The sequence below is a fragment of the Oncorhynchus gorbuscha genome, unplaced genomic scaffold, assembly GCF_021184085.1.
Source record: "Oncorhynchus gorbuscha isolate QuinsamMale2020 ecotype Even-year unplaced genomic scaffold, OgorEven_v1.0 Un_scaffold_5162, whole genome shotgun sequence".
In the NCBI taxonomy this organism is placed as follows: Eukaryota; Metazoa; Chordata; class Actinopteri; order Salmoniformes; family Salmonidae; genus Oncorhynchus; species Oncorhynchus gorbuscha.
In genome coordinates this window covers 1-16073 of record NW_025749028.1, presented here as the reverse complement: position 1 = coordinate 16073, position 16073 = coordinate 1, and the positions used below count along the sequence as shown (strand labels likewise).

General features: G+C 45.9%; 1 protein-coding gene across 1 annotated transcript; it reads left to right on the top strand.

The window, feature by feature from the left end:
- Positions 1 to 208: 208 nt before the first annotated feature.
- On the top strand, positions 209 to 15334 carry LOC124028976 (myosin heavy chain, embryonic smooth muscle isoform-like; the record flags this gene model as incomplete). Its single annotated transcript, XM_046340859.1, has 6 exons — positions 209 to 223; positions 3816 to 3939; positions 7111 to 7319; positions 9302 to 9410; positions 11379 to 11551; positions 15217 to 15334. Coding segments are annotated over exons 2-6 (729 nt in total), but the record flags the coding sequence as incomplete, so codon positions are not given.
- Between the last annotated feature and the right edge of the window lie 739 nt (positions 15335 to 16073).

Sequence of the window (16073 nt, the reverse complement as noted above, 5' to 3'; positions counted from 1 at the left end):
CTCTGTTCTTGTCTCCTAACATGCCCCCCCCTCTCTCCTCCTCCATCTCTTCACTCTGCCTCTCTCTGTTCTTGTCTCCTAACATGCCCCCCCTCTCTCCTCCCCCATCTCTTCACTCTTTGTCCCACTGTAGGACTTGGCTGCGGCAGAGAGGGCTCGTAAACAGGCCGAGACAGAGAGAAGAGAGATAGAGATGTCTGAGTCTGGCCAGCAACTCTGGAAAGTGAGTGTGTAGGCTACTTTTAAAAGGTCCCTAGACTGTGTCCCAAATGCCACCTATAGGCCATTGGTCCGTGGTCTAAAGTAGTGCACTATAAAGGGAATAGGATGTAATATGGGACACAGGCCTCATCTCTTTTCCTTCATCTGTATTGATGTAGAACATCTGGACATGTGACAACATCCTCAGTACTGTAACACGTAACCCAACCCTTAACCCAAACCTAACCCTAACCCTGAACCCAAACCTAACCTTTAACCCTTAACCCTAACCCAAACCTAACCCCTAACCCAAACCTAACCATACCTAAACTAACCTAACCCTTAACCCAAACCTAACCCAAACCCTTAACCCAAACCTAACCTTTAACCCTTAACCCTTAACCCAAACCTAACCTAACCCTTAACCCAAACCCTAACCATACCCTAAAACTAACCTAAACCTAACCCTTAACCCTTAACCCAACCTAACCTTTAACGATTAACCTAAACCTAACCCTACCCTAAAACTAACCTTAACCCTTAACCCAAACCTAACGATACCCTAAAACTAACCTTAACCCAAACCTAACCATACCCCTAAAACTAACCTAACCCTTGACCCAAACTTAACCATGCCCTAAAACTAACCTAACCCTTAACCCAAACCCTAACCATACCCTAAAACTAACTCTTAACCCTTAACCCAAACCTAACCATACCCTAAAACTAACTAACCCTTGACCCAAACTTAACCATACCCTAAAACTAACCTTAACCCCTTAACCCAAACCTAACCATACCCTAAAACTAACCCTAACCCTTGACCCAAACTTAACCATACCCTAAAACTAACCTTAACCCAAACCTAACCATACCCTAAAACTAACCTAACCCTTATGCCTAAACCTAACCCTTAACCCAAACTAAACCCTTAAACCTAGCCCTTAACCCAAACCTAACCATACCCTAAAACTAACCTTAACCCAAACCTAACCATACCCTAAAACTAACCTAACCCTTATGCCTAAACCTAACCCTTAACCCAAACATAACCCTTAACCCAAACTTAACCCTTAAACCTAACTCTTAACCCAAACTTAACCCTTAAACCTAACCCTTAACCCAAACTTAACCCTTAAACCTAACCCTTAAACCTAACCCTTAACCCAAACGTAACCCTTAAACCTAACCCTTAACCCAAACCTAACCATACCCTAAAACTAACCTAACCCTTAACCCAAACCTAACCCTTAACCCTTAACCCAAACCTAACCTTTAACCCTTAACCCTTAACCCAAACCTAACCATACCCTAAAACTAACCTAAACCTAACCCTTAACCCTTAACCCAACCTAACGCTTAACCCAAACCTAACCCTACCCTAAAACTAACCTTAACCCTTAACCCAAACCTAACGATACCCTAAAACTAACCTTAACCTAAACCTAACCATACCCTAAAACTAACCTAACCCTTGACCCAAACTTAACCATACCCTAAAACTAACCTAACCCTTAACCCAAACCTAACCATACCCTAAAACTAACCTAACCCTTAACCCAAACCTAACCATACCCTAAAACTAACCTAACCCTTATGCCTAAACCTAACCCTTAACCCAAACTAAACCCTTAAACCTAACCCTTAACCCAAACCTAACCATACCCTAAAACTAACCTTAACCCAAACCTAACCCTACCCTAAAACTAACCTAACCCTACCCTAAAACTAACCTTAACCCTTATGCCTAAACCTAACCTTAACCCAAACTAAACCCTTAAACCTAGCCCTTATCCCAAACTTAACCCTACCCTAAAACTAACCTTAACCCTTAACCCAAACTTAACCCTGAAACCTAAACTTAACCCAAACTTAACCCTTAAACCTAACCCTACCCTAAAACTAACCTTAACCCTTATGCCTAAACCTAACCTTAACCCAAACTAAACCCTTAAACCTAACCCTTAACCCAACTTAACCCTTAAACCTAACCCTTAATCAAACTTAATTCTTAAACATTAACCTAACCCTTAACCCAAACTTAACCCTTAACTTAAACTTAACCCTTAAACCCAAACTTAACCCTTAAACCTAAACCTAACCCTTAACGCAAACTTAACCCTTAAACCTAACCCTTAACCCAAACTTAACCATACCCTAAAACTAACCTTAACCCTGATGCCTAGACCTAACTCTTAACCCAAACTTAACCCTTAAACCTAACCCTTAACCCAAACTTAACCATACCCTAAAACTAACCTTAACCCTAATGCCTAGACCTAACCCTTAACCCAAACTTAACCCTTAACCTCTTGCTCCTACCTGACACGCAGGCGTCCCATCTAGACATCTGGAAATGCAAATGCGCTACGCTAAATGCTAATAGCACTCGTTAAAACTCAAACGTTCATTAAAATACAGATGCAGGGTATTGAATTAAAGCTACACTCGTTGTGAATCCAGGCAACAAGTCAGATTTTTAAAATGCTTTTCGGTGAAAGCATGAGAAGCTATTATCTGATAGCATGTAACACCCCAAAAGACCCGCAGGGGACGTAAACAAAATAATTAGCATAGTCGGTGCTACACAAAACGCACAAATAAAATATAAAACATTCATTACCTTTGACCATCTTCTTTGTTGGCACTCCTAGATGTCCCATAAACACTATTGGGTCTTTTTTTCCGATTAAATCGGTCCATATAGATATCTAGATAGATGCCTAGATATCGATCTATGAAGACTGTGTGATCAACGAAAAAATAGCGTTTTATAACGTAACGTCATTTTTGAAAATTAAAAAAGTTGACGATAAACTTTCACAAAACACTTCGAAATACTTTTGTAATGCAACTTTATGTATTAGTAAACGTTAATAAGCGATCAAATTGATCACGAGGCGATGTATATTCTATAGCTGTACGTCTGGAAATAATGTCCGGGTAAATCTCAACCAAAATATCCGGTCGGAGACCTGAAGAAATGGGCTGTCTCTTGTTCGTTTGACCAAGAAAAACGAAGCCTAGGCAAATGACAAGACTGTTGACATCGTGTGGAAGCTGTAGGTATTCAACCTCGGCCCCATTTAATGTGGTTCACCTTTATCAATCGGTTGAAGTGGCGCATGGATATATTTTTCCATTTTCAGTGATCAGATTTTCCTGCACTTTTCGATGAAACGCACGTTCTGTTATAGTCACAGCCGTGATTTAACCAGTTTATAAACATCTGAGTGTTTTCTATCCACACATACTAATCATATGCATATACTATATTCCTGGCATGAGTAGCAGGGGTGCTGAAATGTTGCGCGATTTTTAACAGAATGTTCGAAAAGTAGGGGGTAGGAGTAACAGGTTAAACCTAACCCTTAACCAAAAACTTAACCCTTAAACTTAACCCTTAACCCAAACTTAAGTCTTAAACCTCTTCCCTTAACCCAAACTTAACACTTAAACCTAAACCTTACCTTTAACTCATTAGTTTCTCCCATTCAATTCAGTGCAGACTATTGACATTTATACTGTCTCTGCTCATCTGCTCCTCTTCTTCTCCCCTCCTCCTCCTATCCTCCATCCTCCTCCTCCCTCTTCCTCTCTCCTCCTCTTCTCAGGTCTATGATGTCCGATGAGAAGCGTCGTCTGGAGGCTAAGATCAGCCAGCTAGAGGAAGAGCTGGAGGAGGAGCAGGCCAACATGGAGAACCTCCACGACCGCCTCCGGAAGACACAGCAACAGGTAGGAGAGGGGGGGGAGTATACACTAGGTAGTGTGTAGGTGGGAGGGGAGTGTGCTTTAGGTAGGGTTTACGAGGAGGGGAGTATGCACTAGGTAGTGTGAAGGGAGGAGGAGCAGACCAAGAGACACTCAGTGACTTCCCTACCTCTTCCTTTACTGTCTCCCTACCTCTTCCCTTTACTGTCTCCCTACCTCTTCCCTTTACTGTCTCCCTACCTCTTCCTGTACTGTCTCCCTACCTCTTCCCTGTACTGTCTCCCTACCTCTTCCCTTTACTGTCTCCCGACCTCTTCCCTTTACTGTCTCCATACCTCTTCCCTTTCTCCCTACCTCTTCCCTTTACTGTCTCTTTATCTGTCTCCATACCTCTTCCCTTTACTGTCTCCCTACCTCTTCCCTTTACTGTCTCCCTACCTCTTCCCTTTACTGTCTCCATACCTCTTCCCTATACTGTCTCCCTTTACTGTCTCCATACCTCTTCCCTTTACTGTCTCCCTACCTCTTACCTTTACTGTCTCCCTACCTCTTCCCTTTACTGTCTCCCGACCTCTTCTCTTTACTGTCTCCCTACCTCTTCCCTTTACTGTCTCCCGACCTCTTCTCTTTACTGTCTCCCTACCTCTTCCCTTTACTGTCTCCCTTTACTGTCTCCCTACCTCTTCCCTTTACTGTCTCCCGACCTCTTCCCTTTACTGTCTCCCGACCTCTTCCCTTCTGTCTCGACCTCTTCTCTTTACTGTCTCCCTACCTCTTCCCTTTACTGTTTCCCGACCTCTTCTCTTTACTGTCTCCTACCTCTTCCCTTTACTGTCTCCCTACCTCTTCCCTTTACTGTCTCCCTACCTCTTCCCTTTACTGTCTCCCCTGACCTCTTCTCTTTACTGTCTCCATACCTCTTCCCTTTACTGTCTCCCTACCTCTTCCCTTTACTGTCTCCCTACCTCTTCCCTTTACTGTCTCCCGACCTCTTCTCTTTACTGTCTCCATACCTCTTCCCTTTACTGTCTCCCTACCTCTTCCCTTTACTGTCTCCCTACCTCTTCCCCTTTACTGTCTCCCTACCTCTTCCCTTTACTGTCTCCGTTACCTCTTACCTTTACTGTCTCCCTACCTCTTACCTGTACTGTCTCCCTACCTCTTACCTGTACTGTCTCCCTACCTCTTACCTGTACTGTCTCCCTACCTCTTACCTTTACTGTCTCCCTACCTCTTCCCTGTACTGTCTCCCTACCTCTTCCCTGTACTGTCTCCCTACCTCTTCCCTGTACTGTCTCCCTACCTCTTCCCTGTACTGTCTCCCTACCTCTTCCCTGTACTGTCTCCCTACCTCTTACCTTTACTGTCTCCATACCTCTTCCCTATACTGTCTCCCTTCCTCTTCCCTTTACTGTCTCCCTACCTCTTCCCTTTACTGTCTCCATACCTCTTCCCTTTACTGTCTCCCTACCTCTTCCCTTCACGGTCTCCCTTTACTGTCTCCCTACCTCTTCCCTTTACTGTCTCCGTACCTCTTACCTTTACTGTCTCCCTACCTCTTACCTTTACTGTCTCCCTACCTCTTACCTGTACTGTCTCCCTACCTCTTACCTTTACTGTCTCCCTACCTCTTCCCTGTACTGTCTCCCTACCTCTTCCCTGTACTGTCTCCCTACCTCTTCCCTGTACTGTCTCCCTACCTCTTCCCTGTACTGTCTCCCCTTCCTCTTCCCTTTACTGTCTCCCTACCTCTTCCCTTTACTGTCTCCATACCTCTTCCCTTTACTGTCTCCCTTTACTGTCTCCCTTACCTCTTCCTTCCACGGTCTCCCTTTACTGTCTCCCTACCTCTTCCCTTTACTGTCTCCGTACCTCTTCCCTTTACTGTCTCCATACCTCTTCCCTTTACTGTCTCCCTTTACTGTCTCCCTACCTCTTCCCTTCACGGTCTCCCTTTACTGTCTCCCTACCTCTTCCCTTTACTGTCTCTCGTACCTCTTACCTTTACTGTCTCCCTACCTCTTACCTTTACTGTCTCCCTACCTCTTACCTGTACTGTCTCCCTACCTCTTCCCTATACTGTCTCCTTTACTGTCTCCCTACCTCTTCCCTTTACTGTCTCCCTACCTCTTCCCTTTACTGTCTCCATACCTCTTCCCTATACTGTCTCCCTTCCTCTTCCCTTTACTGTCTCCATACCTCTTCCCTATACTGTCTCCCTTTACTGTCTCCCTACCTCTTCCTTTACTGTCTCCCTACCTCTTCCCTTTACTGTCTCCATACCTCTTACCTTTACTGTCTCCCTACCTCTTCCCTTTACTGTCTCCATACCTCTTCCCTATACTGTCTCCCTTTACTGTCTCCCTACCTCTTCCCTATACTGTCTCCCTTTACTGTCTCCATACCTCTTCCCTTTACTGTCTCCCTACCTCTTCCCTTTACTGTCTCCTTACCTCTTCCCTATACTGTCTCCCTTTACTGTCTCCCCACCTCTTCCCTATACTGTCTCCCTTTACTGTCTCCATACCTCTTCTCTTTACTGTCTCCCTACCTCTTCCCTTTACTGTCTCCCGACCTCTTCCCTTTACTGTCTCCCTACCTCTTCCCTTTACTGTCTCCCTACCTCTTCCCTATACTGTCTCCCTTTACTGTCTCCATACCTCTTCCCTTTACTGTCTCCCTACCTCTTCCCTTTACTGTCTCCCTACCTCTTCCCTTTACTGTCTCCCTACCTCTTCCCTATACTGTCTCCCTTTACTGTCTCCATACCTCTTCCCTTTACTGTCTCCATACCTCTTACCTTTACTGTCTCCCTACCTCTTCCCTTTACTGTCTCCCTACCTCTTCCCTATACTGTCTCCCTTTACTGTCTCCCTACCTCTTCCCTATACTGTCTCCCTTTACTGTCTCCATACTTCTTCCCTTTACTGTCTCCCTACCTCTTCCCTATACTGTCTCCCTTTACTGTCTCCATACCTCTTGCCTTTACTGTCTCCATACCTCTTCCCTTTACTGTCTCCCTACCTCTTCCCTTTACTGTCTCCCTACCTCTTCCCTTTGCTGTCTCCCTACCTCTTCCCTTTATTGTCAGACCAGAGGGCATCTCCTATCTCTTCCCCCTGGTCTTAACCTCTTCCTCCCATGACCCCCTCTCTAAAGTGATGATGTGTGCGTCTCTCTATCCCTTCCCCCTAGGTGGATCAGTTGAGCAGTGAGCTGCAGGTTGAGCGTAGTTCCTCCCAGAGCAGTGAGGGCGCCAGACAGCAGCTCGAGAGGCAGAACAAGGATCTGAAGATCAAGCTACAGGAGATGGAGGGTCAGGGGAGGTCAAAGTTCAAATCCTCCATCGCCGCCCTGGAGGCCAAACTACACCAGCTGGAGGAGCAGCTGGAGCTGGAGAACAGGTAAGGACAGGAGAGGGGGAGGAGAGGAAGGAGAGGGCTGGAGAACAGGTAAGGACAGGAGAGGAGGAGACAGGAACAGCTCAGGCTGGAGAACAGGTGGGGTCAGGAGAGGATGATGGGAAATGTAGTTCTTACTCACATGGTCATGATGAACTACATAAAGAACTTGATCTCAATGCAACAGGCAAGGTAGGTAAATATACACTCTGGACAGTTTATTAGGTACACCAAAACGGATCCTTCCTACAGAAGGCCGCGTGGCCGTGGCTTGCTATATAAAAGAGGCAGACAGGCATCAAGGCATTCAGTTACTGTTCGATTGATCTTTAGAATGGGTAAAACCAGTGACCTAAGCGACTTCGAGCGAGGTGGAGGGGTCGAAGGAGAACGGCAACAATCGTGCAATCCAACAGACGGGACACAAACAGGCAAATACCGGCGCTGTACAACAGTGGTGTGCAGAACGGCATCTCACGAATGCACATCTCATCGATCTCTGTCACGGATGGGCTGTTGCAGCAGACGACCACACCGGGTTCCCCTCCCATCTGCTACAAACAGGAAGAAGCGGCTCCAGAGGACACGTGATCCACTACAATGGAGAAGTGGGAAAACATCGCCTGGAAAATGACAGCGAGTTCAGTTTACTTGAGTGGCCAGATCAGTCCCCAGGTCAGTCCCCAGACCAGTCCCCAGATCAGTCCCCAGACCGGTCCCCAGACCAGTCCCCAGATGAATCCCCAGACCAGTCCCCAGATGAATCCCCAGATCAGACCCCAGGTCAGTCACCAGATCAGTCCCCAGACCAGTCCCCAGATCAGTCCCCAGGTCAGTCCCCAGACCTCAACCCAATAGAATATCTTTGCGATGAGATGTAACTGACTGTTCCCAGTATGAGTGTACCGCCGTCCAATCTGCAGAAACGTTTTTCGACAACTTGTAGAATGCCCCGAAGAATTCAAGCTGTTCTGGAGGCAAAGGAAGGTCCAACCATGTACTTGTGTGATGTCAACATCCCTGTGAAACGTTTTTCGACACCTTGTAGAATGCCCCGAAGAATTCAAGCTGTTCTGGAAGCAAAGGAAGATGGGTATACCTAATAAACTGAAGGTGTACCTAATAAACTGGACCTGGTACTATGTGAGTGTACCTAATAAACTGTCCGGGTACTAGATTGGTGTACCTAATAAACTGGACCTGGTACTAGATGGGTGTACCTAATAAACTGGACATGGTACTAGATGGGTGTACATAATAAACTGGACCTGGTACTAGATGGGTGTACCTAATAAACTGTCCGGGTACTAGGTGGGTGTACATAATAAACTGGACCTGGTACTAGATGGGTGTACGTAATAAACTGGACCTGGTACTAGATGGGTGTACCTAATAAACTGGACCTGGTACTAGATGGGTGTACCTAATAAACTGGACCTGGTACTAGATGGGTGTACCTAATAAACTGGACCTGGTACTAGATGGGTGTACCTAATAAACTGGACCTGGTACTAGATGGGTGTACGTAATAAACTGGACCTGGTACTAGATGGGTGTACCTAATAAACTGGACCTGGTACTAGATGGGTGTACCTAATAAACTGGACCTGGTACTAGATGGGTGTACCTAATAAACTGGACCTGGTACTAGATGGGTGTACCTAATAAACTGGACCAGGTACTAGATGGGTGTACCTAATACACTGGACCTGGTACTAGATGGGTGTACCTAATAAACGGTCCGGTGAGTGTATAAACCCAATAGTAATACTGTAGTGATGGAATGGATAGTGCAGTCATCATTACAGTTGGATGCATTGGTACCTTTCTGACAATTCAGATTGTTGGTAGAGGACATCAATGGGACTCCCTGCCTAAAGAAAGGTTAAATAAAATATATATCAGCTGTAAAGTTCTGACTTGGTGTGTGTGTGTGTGTGTGTGTGTGTGTGCGTGTGCGTGTGTGTGTGTGTGTGTGTGTCCAGAGAGAGACAGACCAGCGCTAAAGCAACGCGTCAGAAAGAGAAGAAACTGAAGGATCTGACCATCCAGATGGAGGAAGACAGGAAACAGGCAGAGCAGTACAAGGACCAGGTAACACACACACACACACATATATATATATATATATATATATATATATATATATATATATATATATATATATATATATACAGTGCCTTGCGAAAGTATTCGGCCCCCTTGAACTTTGCGACCTTTTGCCACATTTCAGGCTTCAAACAGAAAGATATAAAACTGTATTTTTTTGTGAAGAATCAACAACAAGTGGGACACAATCATGAAGTGGAACGACATTTATTGGATATTTCAAACTTTTTTAACAAATCAAAAACTGAAACATTGGGCGTGCAAATTATTATTCAGCCCCCACCAATTAAGTTAATACTTTGTAGCGCCACCTTTTGCTGCGATTAAAGCTGCAAGTCGCTTGGGGTATGTCTCTATCAGTTTTGCACATCGAGAGACTGACATTTTTCCCATTCCTCCTTGCAAAACAGCTCGAGCTCAGTGAGGTTGGATGGAGAGCATTTGTGAACAGCAGTTTTCAGTTCTTTCCACAGATTCTCGATTGGATTCAGGTCTGGACTTTGACTTGGCCATTCTAACACCTGGATATGTTTATTTTTGAACCATTCCATTGTAGATTTTGCTTTATGTTTTGGATCATTGTCTTGTTGGAAGACAAATCTCAGTCCCAGTCTCAGGTCTTTTGCAGACTCCATCAGGTTTTCTTCCAGAATGGTCCTTTATTGGCTCCATCCATCTTCCCATCAATTTTAACCATCTTCCCTGTCCCTGCTGAAGAAAAAGCAGGCTCAAACCATGATACTGCCACCACCATGTTTGACAGTGGGGATGGTGTGTTCAGGTGATGAGCTGTGTTGCTTTTATGCCAAACATAACATTTTGCATTGTTGCCAAAAAGTTCAATTTTGGTTTTATCTGACCAGAGCACCTTCTTCCACATGTTTGGTGTGTCTCCCAGGTGGCTTGTGGCAAACTTTAAACAACACTTTTATGGATATATTTAAGAAATGGCTTTCTTCTTGCCACTCTTCCATAAAGGCCAGATTTGTGCAATATACGACTGATTGTTGTCCTATGGACAGAGTCTCCCACCTCAGCTGTAGATCTCTGCAGTTCATCCAGAGTGATCATGGGCCTCTTGGCTGCATTTCTGATCAGTCTTCTCCTTGTATGAGCTGAAAGTTTAGAGGGACGGCCAGGTCTTGATAGATTTGCAGTGGTCTGATACTCCTTCCATTTCAATATTATCGCTTGCACAGTGCTCCTTGGGATGTTTAAAGCTTGGGGAAATCTTTTTGTATCCAAATCCGGCTTTAAACTTCTTCACAACAGTATCTCGGACCTGCCTGGTGTGTTCCTTGTTCTTCATGATGCTCTCTGCACTTTTAACGGACCTCTGAGACTTTCACAGTGCAGGTGCATTTATACGGAGACTTGATTACACACAGGTGGATTGTATTTATCATCATTAGTCATTTAGGTCAACATTGGATCATTCAGAGATCCTCACTGAACTTCTGGAGAGAGTTTGCTGCACTGAAAGTAAAGGGGCTGAATAATTTTGCACGCCCAATTTTTCAGTTTTTGATTTGTTAAAAAAGTTTGAAATATCCAATAAATGTCGTTCCACTTCATGATTGTATCCCACTTGTTGTTGATTCTTCACAAAAAATACAGTTTTATATCTTTATGTTTGAAGCCTGAAATGTGGCAAAAGGTCGCAAAGTTCAAGGGGGCCGAATACTTTCGCAAGGCACTGTATATACACACACACATTCCAACACATATCCTTCAATTTTAAAACATATTTTTGAGTTTGCTTTTTGGCTTCCTTCCCTCGTGTGTGTGTGTGTGTGTGTGTGTGTGTGTGTGTGTGTGTGTGTGTGTGTGTGTGTGTGTGTGTGTGTGTGTGTGTGTGTGTGTGTGTGTGTGTGTGTGTGTGTGTGTGTGTGTGTGTGTGTGTGTGTGTGTGTGTGTGTGTGTGTGTGTGTGTGTGTGTGTGTGTGTGACTAGGCGGAGAAGGCTAACGTGCGTGTGAAGCAGCTGAAGCGTCAGCTGGAGGAGGCGGAGGAGGAGTCTCAACGGGTTGCCGCGGGACGCAGGAAGTTACAGAGAGAACTGGACGAAGCCTCCGAGGCCAACGACGCCATCAGCAGGGAGGTGTCGGCCCTAAAGAGCAAACTCAGGTACACACAGGTTATTCCGCCTGGCTAAATACAACACTATGCAGACATCACACTGAAGTCCACCTCGAGATGATGTTTTTACACCAGGTAGGTGCTGTGAAGTTGTTTTACAGGGTTACAGCCATAGTAGAAATGCAGCTCGTTCAATTTGAAGTGATTGTGTTAGCGGTGTTGTTAGCTAGCTCCTCTGAACAACAGTGTCCTGATGAGAGAGAGCACATGTTCTATGCCAGGTGAATTCCTGTCTCATTAGCTCGTTGTTATGGATGTATACAATAAATGTAAACATCTTAAAACAAATGCAGCTACTGTTGCTGTTAATCTGTTGCTGTTAATCTGGCTGCACAGTTGGACGTGACTGTAACATGCTGACGAGACCGGGCGCGCACGTGCGCTATCGTGTGCATGTTTTTTGTTTTGTCTATCCACACCTGACGTGGCCAGGACACGAGGTTGAAATATCAAAACACACTCTGAACCAACTACATTCATTTGGAGACAGGTCGAAACGCATGAAACATTCTGTTGGCAATTTAGCTAGCTTGTTGTTGCGAGCTAATTTGTCCTGGGATATAAACATTGGGTTGTTATTTTACCTGAAATGTACAAGGTCCTCTACTCTGACTATTAAGCCACAGATAAAAGGGTAAACCGAGTTCGTTTCTAGCCAGAATCTCCTCCTTCCGTCTTTTCTTCTTCTGGACTTTATATGGTGGTTGGCAACCAACTTTAAGGTGCATTACCACCACCAACTGGACTGGAGTGTGGACCTCAGGTTCATCTTTCAATCACCGTGGGTATATGCTGCTAAAAACCAATGAGGAGATGGGAGGCGGGACTTTTACAGCGCTTTAAGCGTCAAAAATAGAACCAAGTTCTATTAGTGCCTGGCTATGCAGACGTTAGCTGATCCTTCTACGCAGATGCTAGTTGACGCTACGCAGACTCTAGTTGACACCAAGCAGACGCTATTGACGCTACGCAGACGCTAGTTGGCGCTACGCAGACGCTAGTTGGACACCAAGCAGACGCTAGTTGACGCTACACAGACGCTAGTTGACACTACGCAGACGCTAGTTGACACCAAGCAGACGCTAGTTGACGCTACACAGACGCTAGTTGACACGCAGACGCTAGTTGGCGCTACGCAGACGCTAGCTGACGCTACGCAGACGCTAGTTGACGCTACGCAGACGCTAGTTGATGCTACGCAGACGCTAGTTGGCACTACGCAGACGCTAGTTGACACCAAGCAGACGCTTAGTTGACGCTACACAGACGCTAGTTGGTGCTACGCAGACGCTAGTGATGCTACGCAGACGCTAGTTGACGCTACGCAGACTCTAGTTGGCGCTACGCAGACTCTAGTTGACGCTACGCAGACGCTAGTTGACGCTACGAGACTCTAGTTGACACCAAGCAGACGCTAGTTGACGCTACGCAGACGCTAGTTGGCGCTACGCAGACGCTAGTTGACACTAAGCAGACGCTTGTTGACGCTACACAGACGCTAGTTGGCAGACGCTAGTTGACACTACGCAGACGCTAGTTGACACCAAGCAGACGCTAGTTGACGCTACGCAGACTCTAGTTGATACTACGCAGACGCTAGTTGACGCTACGCAGACTCTAGCTGACGCTCACGCAGACTCTAGCGCTGACGCCACGCAGACGCCAGGTGATGCCACGCAGACGCTAGACGCAGACGCTAGTTGGCACTACGCGACGCCAGTTGACACCAAGCAGACGCTAGCTGACGCTACGCAGACGCCTAGTTGACACCAAAGCAGACGCTAGTTGACGCTCGCAGACGCTAGTTGGTGCTACGCAGACGCTAGTTGACACCAAGCAGACGCTAGTTGGACGCTACACAGACGCTAGTTGGTGCTACGCAGGCGCTAGTTGGTGCTACGCAGATGCTAGTTGATGCTAGTTGACGCTACGCAGACGCTAGTTGATGCTAGTTGACGCTAGTTGACGCTACGCACACTAGTCGACACTACACAGACGCTAGTTGGTGCTACGCAGACGCTAGTTGATGCTAGTTGACACTACACAGACGCTAGTTGGCGCTTACGCAGACGCTAGTTGATGCTAGTTGACACTACGCAGACGCTAGTTGGCGCTACGCAGACGCTAGTCGACACTACGAGACGCTAGTTGATGCTAGTTGATCTGGTTGACACTACGCAGATGCTAGTTGGCGCTACGCAGACGCTAGTTGACGCTTCACGCAGACTCTAGTTGACGCTAGTTGACACTACGTAGACGCTAGTTGGCACTACGCAGACGCTAGTTGACGTCGCAAGCAGTTTGGATTAAATGATTGAATAACATGTATGTGTACATTTATTTTGCAACGCTCGTGGGTACACGACACAAGCGGTGGGTTCAACGTGTAAGTTAGCAGTAGTTAGCTAGCTAGCAAGGGATAAGAACGTTGTCAATTAAATACAACACACTACACCTGACCTGTATATAGTAGACAATATAACACTACACCTGGCCTGTATATAGTAGACAATATAACACTACACCTGGCCTGTATATAGTAGACAATACAACACTACACCTGGCCTGTATATAGTAGACAATACAACACTACACCTGACCTGTATATAGTAGACAATACAACACTACACCTGGCCTGTATATAGTAGACAATACAACACTACACCTGGCTGTATAGACCAGCCAATACAAGACTACACCTGGCCTTATATGTTGACAATACAACACTACACCTCTTCTGTCTAGACAATGACACACTACACCTGGCCTGTATATATTAACTTGCAACACTACACCTAGCCTGTATATAGTAGACAATGCAACACTCGGCTGAGTCAATACAACACTACACCTAGCATATAGTAGACAATAATACTCACATCATTACTTGACAATACAACACTACACCTGGCCTGATATAGTAGACAATACAACACTACAGACTGAAGACCAGCCAAAACAGAGTTTTTCTTGATGACACTTTCTCAAATCCTCTTCTCCCTCAAAACCTGTCCTTTAGAACTAACTTCCTCAAACGCTTCTTCTGCCTCTTAATCTTTAGCCTCAACTTAAACTCACACCATTACCTCAAACTCTTCCTCAAAATCTTCCTCAAACTCTTCCTCAAATTCTTCCTCAAACTCTTCCTCAAACTCTTCCTCAAACTCTTCCTCAAATTCTTCCCTTAAACTCTTCCTCAAACTCTTCCTCAAATTCTTCCTTAAATCCTTCCTCAAACTCTTCCTCAAATTCTTCCTTAAACTCTTCCTCAAAATCTACCTTAAATTCTTCCTCAAACTCTTCCTCAATCTCTTCCTCAACTTAAACTCCTCAGCCTTTTGCTAACCCTTGGTCTCTCATTCATCCTCTGTCTTCACCTCTAACCCCTCCTCTTCTATAGCAGCCTTTTCTTCCAGTTCTTCTTCCAACAGTGTTTAAGGTCTAACCATCCAGACACATATGTTTCTTACATGGCTCTGGAAACCAACTATACCTCTAACTTAACTCATTTCCTCTCTGTCTGGTTCTGGCATCTCTTCTTCTTCCCTCTCCAAATTCTAACTTTTTCTTCTCTTCCTCCAATACGGCCTTCTATTCTGCCTCTTCCCTCTGCCTCTAATTCCATTATTTCCCGACATTCCCGTCCTTCCCAGGCGAGGAGGAGGGAGTCATCTTTCAGCAGCAGTCCTCGTCGCGTGGGGAGCATTGGGAATGTCAGCCTCAGTCGGACCGGGAGCCGGAGGAGCAGAGCTGGGGATAATGAAGGGAATGGTGGGAATTCTGAGAACACAAACAACGTTCCAGAAGAGGACGAGCCTCTGTTCTTGTCCACCCCGCCTCCAGAGGACATCAGCGGAACCCTGACGGAAGAGTAGAGGGACAAAGTCTCACCCCTCCTTTTAAACACGATCCTTCCTTCTTCCTGTCCTTCCCTGACTTCCCTCAATACATCTTTCCATTTCCTGTCTTTTATCCCTCCCTCGTTCCCTCTCCTTCCATTCTTCCTTTTATCTTTCCCTGTCTCCACTCCTCCCTCATTCTCTCTCCTTCCATTCCTCCTTTTAATCTTTCCCTCCTTCCACTTCTCCCTTCTTCCCTCCCCTTCCTCCTTCCTTTTCTGCTCCCTTCTTCCCTCCCCTCCCTTCCCTTCCTCCTTTTTCTCTTCCCTTCCTCCCTCCCCTTCCCTTCCTCCTTTTTCTCCTCCCTTCTTCCCTCCCCTTCCTCCTTTTTCTCCTCCCTTCCTCCCTCCCCTTCCCTTCCTCCTTTTTCTCCTCCCTTCTTCCCTCCCCTTCCCTTCCTCCTTTTTCTCCTCCCTCACTTCCTCCCTCCCCTTCCCTTCCTCCTTTTTCTCCTCCCTCCCTTCCTCCCTCCCCTTCCCTCCTTTTTCTCCTCCCTTCTTCCCTCCCCTTCCCTTCCTTTTCTCCTCCCTTCTTCCCTCCCCTTCCCTTCCTCCTTTTCTCCCCCTTCTTCCCTCCCCTTCCCTTCCTTTTCTCCTCCCTTCTTCCCTCCC